The sequence below is a fragment of the Carcharhinus amblyrhynchos genome, chromosome 18 (genome assembly GCF_965287045.1).
Source record: "Carcharhinus amblyrhynchos chromosome 18, sCarAmb.v2.hapA, whole genome shotgun sequence".
Taxonomy (NCBI): Eukaryota; Metazoa; Chordata; class Chondrichthyes; order Carcharhiniformes; family Carcharhinidae; genus Carcharhinus; species Carcharhinus amblyrhynchos.
The window spans coordinates 21467671-21480991 of record NC_137341.1 but is presented as its reverse complement, the minus strand read 5'-3'; the positions used below and the strand labels follow the sequence as shown (position 1 = coordinate 21480991).

Here is a 13321-nt window from a genome sequence, read left to right as displayed (position 1 = left end):
GGATTGCAGCAGGGGTTGCCAGCAACTTTCCAGCAACTGCAAGGCTGTTTTGAGTATTCCACTGCCTTCAATTGCAGGAAATGGTGCCAACATTGCATTGCATCGCAGCAAGGATAGAAACCATGACAGAAAGCCTGGGGCAGGAAATGGTCACCATGGGTGGCAGGGTCTAAGGCATGACTGAATCCCTCAGGAGTGTGCTCGAGACACAAAGGGTCATGACTCAAGACTTTAAGAGTATGGCCTAGTCGGGGCAGGCCATGGTCGCGGGCCAGGAGCATGCATTCGCTGAGTCAAAATCATGGAATTCCCTCCATGATTTTGTGGGTCAGCCCACAGCACATGGCCTGCAGCATTCAACAAGGCAGCTCACCACCACATTCTCAAGGGCAACTAGGGATGGGCAATAAATGCTGGACAGCCAGTGATGCCAATGTCCCATAACTGAATTTAAAAAACAGCGTGCCATGGTTGCAGGTCTCAAGAGCATGGCCCAGTAATAGCAATCACTTGCTGTAGGACTCGAGAATTTGGCCCATGCTCAGAGGGCACTTGCTCAGGCGATCCAGTGCTTGATCCAGATTCAGAAGGCTATCGCTGTGCTTGCAAACCAAGGAGCAGACCTCCAGGATTGGCAGAGCCAAGTGACACCAAGGCCTCTGGCACTCACTCCAGCTGCCCCATCGTCCCATGGAGTGTCCCAGGGACCAAATGGCATCTCTGGGGAGGAGGAAGTGCTGGAGCTCATGCCAGGGTCTTCCACCCAGGAGACCCAGACCATTCCTTTCTGTATCCTCCCTTCCTCATAGGCAGCGGCACGAACAGGGAAGCATGGCTACATCTGTGAGACCCGAAATTCAGCTGCAGCTCCCTACGGGATTCCCACCCAGGCCACGTATCACGGAGCACAGCTGACCGCCTCCATCTCTAACCTGCACCCTGGGGGGTCGCCTAAATGTAGCACTATGACATGTAATGTTAAGAAGTTCTAGGATCACCAAGACATGGGTGAAGGCATGCACTAGTTAGAGTTCTGTTGTCATTCAGAAAATCACTATTAAATATTATTGCACCTAAAGCCGTGACTAATCTGTCTGTGATCCACCTCCCATCGGGATGATCATACTCTGAATGTCTACTTTGAGATTTCAGAGCATCATTCTGCATGACAGAGGCTCTTTGGTCCACAGAGTCAGTTCCCAGCACCTGTGCCAGACCCATGACTACAGTGGTAATCCAAGTGCTCACCCTGAGCAGTTCCACAGTCGGGGCCCTGTAGGCCCTCAGTGACAGACTGCCTAGCATGATATCTTCATCACCCACCAGACCCCAGGGCTGCCACTCACCCCCTCCATCCCCCCAACTCAACCGGTCAGCATTGGACCAGATGGTGGTGCCCTGACCCTCACTCAGATGTGAGCCCAAGCGCCAGCGTGCAGTCAGAGAACAGGCAGGAGTCAGACTTGTGTTGTGCCAGGGCAGCAACACAGCTTGCCACATAGCAAGTCGCCATCACCTTTCTATTTGGACTCGTGACTCGCAAACACAACCAATCACCCTGATATCAATGGGACCCATGGCAGGGGGTGTGAACAAGGGGGAGGGGGTTGAAGGCTCCCAGGAGTTGCTTGTGGGTAAGGGTTGGAGCTGGTGGACCCCGCACCAGGAGAACCTTGAGTTAATTAAGGCCTCCCTCATCACCGTGTCCTGGTGGACCCTTGCAACTGCCTGTCCTCCGTCCTCCTGCTTCTCCTTGTCTTCCACATGCTCCTGATTCTCATCCTGCTCCTCCTCATCCAGGGATGTCTCCACACATCAAGTCTTCCTCCTCCAGGGATGTCTCCTCGCTACTGCGCCAGGTTGCTGAGAGTACAGAAGACCGCCCGATCCTGGAGACCCTCATGAGGGTTTTCTGGAGGGCACTACCAGAGCAATCCAGACAGTGGAACCGCATTTTTAGTAGCCTGATGCACCAGTAGACGATGGATCAGATGGCAGCATGGGCTTGTTGTAGCAGGTCTCTGCCTTGGTCTATGGCCTCCACACTGGCATCATCAACCATGTCCTCAGTGGGTAGCCCTTGTCCCCAAAGAACCATCCCGACAGCCTGCGCTTTTTCTTAAAGACCCCAGGGATGTCAGAGTGTTGCCGTCATGCACACTCCATAAGTGGCACGCACACACTTGCATGGTGTTCAGCAGGTGGTCACAGACTATCTGCATGTTCACGGAGGCAGCCCCTTCCTGTTTTTATAAACAGGAAGTACTCCGCAATCATATGGGGCCTGCAGGGCGACGTGCATGCCATCCATAGCTCACTGCATGTGAGGTGTTCCAGCGTGATGGTGAAGACTACAGCCCAGGCTTCCTCTTGGGCCTGATCCACAGAGAAGTAGATGCAGCTGTCTGCCCAGGTGTACAGGGCTTCCGTCACCTCACAGATGCTGTTATGCACAGAGGTCTGGAACGTACTGCAGAAATCACTGCTGGAGGCCTGGAAGGACCCGTTGGCATAGAAGTTGAGAGCCACCATGACCTTCTCTGCCACCAGGAGCAGGTGCCCTCTTGTCCCATGAGGTGCAAACTCTACAAGGATCTGGTACATGTATCGTCTTCTTACTGAGCCGGAGCCTGCGGCAACACATGGCGTCCAACAGCCCACCAAAATACATGAGAGTCCTGTGTAGGTGAGGTCTCCATCTCCGACATCCTCTGGCCCACCCCTAAGGCCGATGGATGGCCACGTCCTGCCCCGACCAATGGCACCCAGTCCTCCTACTGGCCTGGGCTGGCCTGCCCCAGGCATAGATCCCTATCCTCCTCCTCAGCAACCATGAGAATCACAGCAATGTCGATTGGCTCCAAAGTGAAAACCATTACTCCTCTGTGGTGGGAGGAATGGGGAGGGAGTGAAAGAAACAGTCAGTCTGTAAGGTTATCCAACCTGGGCTGCTCATCCCCTCCAAGCCACCAGTGTCCCTATGAGTCTGGATGCTCACAACCCGACAACATCCTTGGTGCCATGTGCCACCTAAATGGCTCTTTGAGTACTGCCACATCATCTCCAGGGCAAGCACTGGCTTACAGAAATAGCTAGCACTTCAGACAGATGGTGGCAAACCACCCTCATGACTATCATGAGATGGGCTCCCATCATAGAGAGAAGACTTTGTCCAGTATGGGGAGCCCTGTTAACACCAGCAGAGCTCCCTTGGTTGGGATAACAGCTTGTTACTGTTTGTGGGGTCTGGGATAGAATGGTGGGCAGAAAGCACAGGGCCTGTCCAGCAGGCAGATGGCAGGGTCACCAGAGTGATATTAATGGAGTTGGGAGTTGTCCCTACAAAGCAACCCCTCGGGGTCACTCAGCGGCCAAGGGAAATGCACACAACACGAGCCCCAAGCCTATGACAACCCCATTTCGGCATGGGCTCCCCCAAACCCCTGTACCCATGGAGGCCCTCCCATCCCATCCCGCACCATTGCACCAGCTGAGACCAGCCCCTGAATCCTGGAGTTTGGTGCTCAGTAGCACCCACCTCTGTGCTCCTTGTGCTGCACCTGACCCACACATTTAAACAGATAGTCAGTAAGGTTATCCAACCTGGGCCGCTCACTCCTTCTAAGTCACTGCTGTCCCCATGAATCTGGACGCTGGCAGCCCAACAACATCCCTGCTGCCGTGTGCCACCTAAATGGGCTGTTGACCACTGCCACATCATCTCCATGGCAAGCACAGGGACCATACAGGTGGGTAGCTGTAAGGGGATCCCCTTTGGTAACACCTGAAGCATTAACATGAGTGCACCCACTTGGATATCTTGTACACTGGCTTATAGTTTGCAGTTCAGCCAGATAATAGCGAACCACCCTTATGACTATCATGATTCACACCATTTTGGACGCAAAGGAATTTGCGCCAGTGAAAAGGGGCTGGGAAGATAGCAAACAGTTTGGAGCTGGACACGAATCTGATTTTTAGATATGCACGCTATCTTACCAGCTCACACACACTGGTTGACCGGGGTGGAGAGGTGGTACAATCGCGCACACTGTCTCTAAGGAATGAATGGAATATGTCACCTAGCCTGTCATTAAAACTGAGCTGGTGTGTGCTTTGGTTAGGAAAAACTGGTAATGAAAAACTGGAAAAAACTGGTATTTAAATGTCATTCATCAGGTATCAACTTACAAACTATGGCCCATGCTCTTTTTTACTACTGTAGCACAGGGGAAAAGAGAGATGATGCAAGATAAATAATACAATTGTTAAAAAGATGTGCAAGAATCAAGGGATCCGGACTATTTTGTGCACAAAACTTCGAAGGGACAAGTAAAAGGACAGATTAACAAAGTAGTTATTAAAGCATATGGGATGATGGACTTTTAGAGTATAAAAGCTAGAAATTATGCTAAATTTACATGAATCAATAGTTTGGCCCCAACTGGAATATTGTCCTTAATTATGGGCAACATACTTTAGACAGGAAGTGAGGGCTTGGGAGAAGATACAGAAAGAAACGTTAGAATAGTTCCAGGGATGAGGGATTACAGCTAGGAGATACACTGGAGAACCATTATACCGAAGAAAATACAGCTGTTCTCCATTGAGCAACGAAGGAGATTTCATTGAGGGGTTTAAAATCATGAACCATTTAGATCAAGTAAATAAGGAGAAATGCTTTCCAGTGACTGAAGGTTGATAATCAGAGAGCGCAGACTGAAGTTGGTGAAAATAACCACTCCAACCCCCACCGCCAGCCCTTATGTTAACTTGCTGCAATGAACCTCTCTTCCTGTAGTCTGATGATATCCCCTTCCCCAAAACTTCTAGATTAAAAACAGCCCCCTTAATGCAGTTTCTTTGCCAGTGCTCCTCCGTGCTACCTCGCCTTCCTACCCTGCCCAATGCTTCCCTTTCCTCTTTTCCAATCCTTTGTTGTAAATAGTGCCTCTCAATCTGACTGCCTAGTATCTGAGAAACAAAGTTAAAACTCAACTGAGGTCCTGATATTGAATCCTGCAAGACCTCTCCAACCCCTAGCTTGATCCAAAGCAACCATCCCATAAAATTCAACCATATTGAAGCTGACAAGTTTTAACCAGGTCTTTAGTTGAGACTTAGAAGAGCACTGCCAGTGCCAACTTCTGTCTATGGTATGGCATTTATGAGAAGCACTCCTGTTAAAACAGCTACCAGGAGTTACTTTGAAACAGCTACCAAATCAGTCTCACTCCTCTGCTCAATCCCCACAGCCTGAAAATTCTTCCTTATCAAATGTATATTGAATTTTCCTTTAACAGTTGCTACTGAATCTGCTTCTGCAACAAATTTAGGTACTACATCCGTAGAAGGGGATTTTAAGTTAGCTAAGAGGATAACATAGATTTAGTTTCATTAACACATGGGGAGGGAAGAGTTAAAGTGATTATTACCCAACATTGGATATGTTGTTGGATTGTGTGAATGCATTTAATTGAAGTGAAATTATATATTATGACTGTTTGTGAAGTACTTTTATTCAACTGAGAAAACATCTTTTAAATAATATACATTAACCAAAATTTAACGAGGGCAATTCTCCCAAAAAAGTTCGAAGTGCTGACTTGGTGGGAAAAATGGTGTAATTCACAAGTGTTTTTTCAATAGCAGTTCAGACTCGAATCTCCCATGTTCTGTGCACTGCAGAGACCACAATTGTGAATATCATTAAAGGCTCAGTGGTGGGGGAGGGCCTATTCACGCCAGAATTTGATCGGTCCGGGCCTTTGTGCATGCACAGTGGCCCAACCTGTCAGCCTCCCATTTGCTGGCCAGCTTGATTGCTGGCCAGGCCCGGGCACTCGCAGTGCTGCCTGCCCCTCTTCCCACCCCTGGGTTGATCGCAGCCCACATAAGCATTCCTAGACCAACACTGATCCTCACCATTCCACACACACACACACACACACACACACACACACACACACACACACACACACACACACACACACACCTCCCCCCCCCCCCCCCCCCCCAGAACACAGAAAACTTCAGCCAACCCCACAGCAGTGAATATCTCCTCCAACCTGCACCCTGGCAGTTCCCACAACAGGAGGCACACTCCCCAGAAAGCAGACCCACCCCCAGACAGGCCAACCACCCCCCCTCTGTTGCTGACCTCCCTCCAGCCCCAACTGATTCCCACATAGAGTAACACTGGAGCCCCCACCCTCACCGATTGTCCCCAGACCCAGCCCACAATAGGCGCTGCCCTCTTGGCACAGCCTGATGTCCAGTGGGCAGTACAAGGTGTCCCCGAGGCACAAGCACTTTGCCCCTTGGGCTGTGCCAAGGCCACAGACTGGCACTACCAGGGTGCCCATGCTCAGGGGGCATCTCCTCCCACCGCTCAACCCCTGGCGAGGCCTCAGTTGCCCCTGCATTCACTCCAGCAGTGTCTCCCACTAGTTCCCTGAACACGGGGAGCTACTTTAAACCTTACCAGAGATGCTATCGGGCCCGGAGAATCCTGGGCCTGATAATGACATTTAAATTACATTACAAATAGATTAAAATTACTTGCCTGGTCTTCCAGCAGGTTTCCAGCATGGCCTTGATCGTGCCTGCTCTCCGGTGGTCGGAGATGCGCATGCGTTGGGAATGCATGCAAAAATCCTGCAAAATGGCCAACACGCGCATCTCCCAACCTGATGCGCCAAAAAAATGAGCACGTCGCGATGGGAGAATCAGGCCCAACATGTCTGTGCCACTCAGTAAAAATGCTAACACTGCAAATATTCTAAGCATTTAGTTAAAGAATGCAAAAACAGCAGTTATGGTGCCAGTGGAAACAGTTTCTCCCCATCTCCTCAATAAAACGACTTCATTATTTGGGTCACCTCTATGAGGTTTCCTCTTAACTATATTATGAGAATAACAATCACAATTTTTTAAAAATTTTGCTGAGTAGTCTGTCATTCCCAGGTCTATTCTGGCAAGTCTTTCCAAGGGGCAGTCAGAAGAGAAATTAGTTTTCTTTTCTCAGTGACTGAAATTGATTTTACCACAGGTTGAAGCTGAGGCAAGTCCTTAAGATGTTTGTAAGAATGACTGGAACTCCCTCTACGGTGCTCATTATCATAGCAGACAAGGACAAATTCACAATGCACGATAATCCAATATAGTATTAATATCAAATTATGATGTGGAGATGCCGGCATTGGACTGGGTTGGGCACAGAAAGAAGTCTCACAAAACACAAAGTCGAACAGGTTTATTTGGAATCACGAGCTTTCAGAGTGCTGCTCTTTCATCGCATGAAGGGTGACCTCAACCAGGATCTTGGGTTCATGTCACACTACATGTAACCCCCACCATACTGTCTGGTTTACAAAATCCAACTAACTGTCCTGGCTTGAGAAGATTCATACCTCTTTAATCTGTGATTATCCCTCTCTCCACTCGTACTGTCTGTACCTGTAAAGACTTGATTATCTGTGATGACTCGCATTCCAGCCATTCATCACATTTCAATCTGTAATTATCTTGCAGTTGTGTTTTTGCCTACATATGCTGTGTTTGTGAACCTATCACTCCACTCATCTGATGACGGAGCAGCACTCCGAAAGCTTGTGATTCCAAATAAACCTGTTGGATTTTAACTTGGTGTTGTGACACTTCTTACTAATAACAAAAATTTGTATAAATGTTCATTGATGAGTGAATAATGTACAGTGCCATTCATGACTCAGATTCTGAAGCATCCCATATCAAATTGCTACAGAACCTGAACAACATCCAGGTTTTGGCTTGCAAGTGGCAAATAATATTCGTGCCGCACAAATGCCAGGCAATGAACATCTCCAACAAGAGAGAATTTAATCATTGTCCCTTGACATTCAACGGCATTACCATCACTGATTCCCTTACTATCCTGTTGGTTACCATTGACCAGAAACTGAACTAAATAAGACACATAAATATTATGGCTACAGCAGCAGGTCAGGGGTTAGGAAACCTGTGGTAACTAACTCATCTCCTGATTCTCTAAAGCCTGTCCACCATCTACAAGGCACAAGTCAGAAATCTGATGAAACACTCTCCACTTGCCCAGATGAGCGCAACTTCAACAAAAGAAGCTCGACACAATCCAATCCACTTGATTGGCACCTCATTCATAAACATTCACACCTGCCACCACCAATGCACAGTGGCAACATGTACCATTTATAAGATACACTGCAGGGACTCTCCAAGGCTCCTTAGATATCACCTTCCAAACCAAAACCGCTACAATTTAGCAGGACTAGGGCAGCAGATACATGGGAACACCATCATCTGGAAGTTCCCCTCCAAGACACACTATCCTGATTTACAAACATATTGTGATTCCTTCACTGTCACTGGGTCAAACACCTGGAGCTTCCTCCCTAACAGCACTGTGGGTATACGTGCAGCTATTCAAGAAGGTAGCTCACAACCACCTTCTGAAGGACCATAAGGGATGGACAGTAAATGTTGGCCTAGTCAGCAACACCCACATCCCATGAATGAATAAAGATAACTTCCATTAAAGACCCAAAAATAAAAATCCAGGATTTAAATATGAAAATAAAATGTAAGAGAAGAAATCAACTTGAGCAGGATTTGGTCCTGTCGTTTGTTGCAATGGTGGATGACAGAAGTCACAGGTAATTGAATTAATCCCTATTGTTTTTGATCAGCTAACTCAGAACAGACCAGAAATCAACCCTGTGACATTCTAGTCTCAATGATTCAGCTCTACACCAATGTTACAATTTAACTACTGGGAAGGCTGCAAAACTAATCTTAATAAATGGCTTACCTGTTCATTAGTTCGTTTCCAAAAGCAGCCAGTTATAAACACCACTGCAATTGGTGGCGTCAGATAAGAGGTGATAGATTGGATATACATGAAGAGCTGGCCACCTTTGCTCGTTTGCACCAGAGGAATCCACAAAATAGACACCACCACCAGGACTAGCACAAACACTCTATAACAAATGGAAAATTACATTTAGCAACTACATGGGAGTTGTACTTCTATTGAATTTGATTTCCATTAATATGCTGACTGTTCCTAGGATATGGATCCCACAGTATCCTGCCCAAGTAACAATTCTTTGTGAAGGTAAGGTCATGAGTCTCAACAGGTTATCTGGTGTGGTGTGATACACTGGCAAGCCTCATTTTGACAACAGTAAACATTCACTTTGGGACTTTCCATTATTGCTTTTATTCAATTCCTTTATGAAGGCTACTGTTGAATATGTAACCACTACCCTACCAAACAGTGCATTCTAAATCCTACTGGCTGTGTAAAAAAGACTTTTCTTTATGCCATCTGTGATTCTTTTGCCAAAAACCTTAAATTGGCGCACTCATTAGTGCCGCAGCCATTGGAGAAATTTTGGGCTGGACTTTTGCTACTAGTCAAGGTGGAGTCAACCAACTTCAGTTTAAAGGTCCCTTTAGTCCCAATTTTGCCTCTGGGGAGGCAAGAATTAGATCAAATCAGGCCTGCCAAACATAGAAGCAGATCTTAAGTGGCCAGTGGGGCAGATGAGTACCAACGCAGGCTGGTTAGAAGGCTCACTTTGGTCCTTTGGGACTTTGTCCCTGTTGTTTTAGGCTCTCTAGTCCTCATCCCTCACATCTCCTCAACATCACCATCCACTCTTAATGTCCTCTCATATCCCATTGGCCCTCAATGTCAAGTCATACATATCACCCATCATTCATGACCCTTCATTCCTCCCACTGGCTCTCAGCTCCCCCACCCTTCCCAATGATGGGTCCCTCAATCTGGCACTGAGTGCCTATCAATGAAAGGCCTCTTCTGGATGCCCAAAAATGATGCAACTAACCATGCCATGTTTTGCCATTTTTGGCCTCATGTATGGCAACTGCCCTACCCACCATTGGGCTGAATGAGGCCCTGCGTAGGCATTAACTGCCACTTAAAACATCACCAATGGAAGCGAGTGGGAAGGCTATCCATGAGCTTTCTTGTCCTCGACTTAATTAGGGCAGAGGTGGGAAGATGGCAGGGTCCACACATTATCCTCCTGCCTGATTAAATGCCCTCCACTAACAAATCACCATGGGGAAAGCTGTAAATTCTACCCAATGACTCTGTTTATAAAGTCCCATTCACAACTCATCAGATACTGAAGCAGCCCATATAAAAATGCTGCAGAACCTGAAAAACATTCAGGTTTCAGCTGGCAACTAACAAGTAATATTGGCGCCACACAAATGCCAGGCAATGACCATTTCCAACAAGAAAGCTCAGGATCCTAACAGTGTCATTAACTGCTTTGTTAACCATGCTTATAACCTTCAAAGATTTGTGTGCAAACACCCCCAAGCCCTCTTCTGCTTGTATCCTTTTAAAAATTGTAGCATCCAGCATGTGTCGCTTGTTCTATTCAGATGATTCCAGCTCCATTAACAGAATATTTCATCAGGAAAAGTTAGAATGATTAAAACCAGTTCCAATTCCTGGGTAATTATACTACTGAACCCTTGGCCCCACACTGGACCACCTGAATAACTCCAATGACCACAAAGTAACCCCACAACTACCTACCCAACACTCAACTCCCCACCAAACCCAAATATCCTCGACACCCCAAGTACCGGACCACACTTTGACCAAATTACTATCCCTGACCTCTCAACCCAAATTACCCCCTCACCCACTCACTTGTCATCCTACCCTCTTATTTGCCCTTCATAGCTTTTCCAAATGGCTATGATTCAATTAAATTACCAGAGTACAGCAGCCAGAACCATAAAAATGATAAAGCAAAAGAGAAAATGCTGGAAAATTTCAGCAGGTTTGGCAGCATCTGTGAGGAGAGAAAAGAGCTGACATTTCAAGTCCAGGTGATACTCATCCTTCTTCCCTGAAGGAGGTCATTCATCTTTTTCCTGACCTGCAGCTGGTCCTCTGTGCTAGTTGTCTGGCAGCCACAGTCTCTCAGGCCACAATGGCTGCCCGACCCCTGGGTGGCCACCCATCTAGGGGGTACATAACCACCTGCCTCTCCTCAATGGTATCCAGCAGCCGACTCAGTTCAGCCTCCCTGAACATTGGAGCACTTCTCCTATGGGCCATCTTCTTGGGTATGACTATCTATCTGTCCACTGTTACACCTTATGTAAAGCTCTCCCTTGTTAAGGGAGTTCAGTTGCAGTCAGTTTGGGTGAGTCACATGCCCATTAAGTCAATTTCAGAGAGTAACGCAGAGGGTGTTTGGATTCAATAAAGAGGAAGGTAAGAACTACTCTCTAGAAATGTTGTTGGGGTTAACTCTACAAGAGGGTATAATTGGGGTAAGGGGGATGGCTGAGAGGCTAGTGATGTCCAGGGGAGGCAGCCCTTCCCATTGGGGAGAGAATGCCAAGTCCGAGAAGGGTGGGGTGTCGCATGGGGGATGAAAACAGATCTTGTGATATACTGGGAGATAGGACACATGAGCAATGGCACCCTGAGCACTCTTCTGCCAATCTCTGGCAGGTTTAGCCTCCACCCTCTGCCTATTTGACAGGGTTTTTTGGGGGAAATTCTACCTACCATCTATGTTGAGAGTCTGGTGTTTGGGAACCAATTGTCTAGGCAAGCCCACTAACTCTGCTAACGTAATGAGCTTATCAGATGTAAATTGCATTCCTGTGCTTCTCTTTGAAGTGGATCTGGAAAGTCTAAAGTGTGATCAGCATCTGTCTGGGCATAATACGACTGCACACTTCCTAGTCTTTGTGATGACAAGGGGCCTGTACAATGAGGTGTGATATTCCAAAAGTGCAGGAAAGAATCACTTTATTTCTGATGGCAGTTTTCAGACAAATGGCTAACCCTGTGATCAAGCATAGCAGCCTTCTTTTTGGTTCTGTAAAATGTCAATTTATGCAAACAGCAAAAGAGATAAAGATTTGAATATACATTGTCAAAGTTCTTCTCATGCCTTAGGTATCCAAAACAAAGAAATCATGAACTGTGTAAATCAAACTATTATTTTTGATTTTATTTGAAACTGCATTATGCTGAACCAAAACATGGCTACTACAAGTCACACAATTCACAACATTGGCCACAGTTTCTGGAAATCTCCAACGGTAGTTCCAAAGACAAAAGATTTCCACCCTTATCCTTGTAAAAACTCACACATTATTGGAAAAACCATTATAGTCCACGAAACCAGAAGACAATGACAAAATGAGAGATCAAAATTTGTTATACTTGTAGATACACTAACAGCCAACATATCACAGCTGGGGTTGTCAAGGTCCATTTCAAAAAGGAATTTTGGAAAGGAAATTAATGTAATTTGTATCTTTATAAGCTTTCTCCTCGAGCAAAGTCTGAGGGTCCGCCAAGACAATAGCTACCTGGGACCAGTTATTAGTACAGATAATGACTCTTTAAGAGGCTACTGACTATGACATGATGAAACAAAAGCCAGGCACAGACAACATCCCTTTAAAAAATCATTGTGGATGAAAGTCATGTCACTCAAGTGACCATTTTGAAATTTCTCTATTTCTATACTGAAATCTTTATAAAATGACCCAGATATCTTGCCTCCACAGCTTCCTACCTCAGTCTCCCAGCCCCAGACAACTCACTTCTACCTCCTTTCCAAACTCTACAAACAGGACTGTCCTGGTAAGCCCATCATGTCAGCCTGTTCCTGCCCCACTGAACTCATTTCCTCCTATCTTAACTTTATTCTCTCTCCTCATGTCCAATCCATTCCCACACACATCTGCAATTCCTCTGATATCAATAACTTCCAGTTCCCTAGCAGAAATTGCCTATTCTACACTTCGGATGTCCAATCCCTCTACATCTCCATTTCCCACTAGGATGGCCTGACAGCTCTCCATTTTTTCCTCCAACAAAGACTGAACAATCCTCACCCATCACCATTCTCCTCTCTCTGGTTCAACTTGTTCTCTCATTCAACAATTTCTCCTTCAACTTCCTCCATATAAAATGTGTGTTTATGGGTCCCATATGGGTTGCTTGGCGAGGCAAGCTGGTAAAATCAGGTGAAAGGTGAAAAATCAAGATCGAGCCCATTGAAATCTTATCGGCACTTATTTCAATACTCGTGCTATGCTTTGCATGTTATTAGTGAGTCCCGGACACTATCATCTGAGCTTACTTGAACTCATCTCCTCACCTGTAAAGGTCCTCACTGGCAAGGATCACGTATGGTCCCCACCAACAGGGACCAGATGTGATGGACTCATTGGTGGACCAGAGGCCACTGAAAACCCCCAGGTGGTCAGGGGCAAGGCTGGTCAG

The 13321-nt window shown here is 46.7% G+C and overlaps 1 protein-coding gene across 1 annotated transcript in view; it reads right to left on the bottom strand.

Annotated features, from left to right (window-relative positions):
• LOC145355183 (sodium/myo-inositol cotransporter 2-like) overlaps positions 1–13321 on the bottom strand; it is a 126986-nt gene that overhangs the window by 30742 nt on the left and 82923 nt on the right. Inside the window, exon 12 of the mRNA XM_080207096.1 lies at positions 8828–8996. Coding sequence (XP_080063222.1) covers positions 8828–8996 — 169 coding nt within the window. The remainder of the gene's footprint in view (positions 1–8827; positions 8997–13321) is intronic.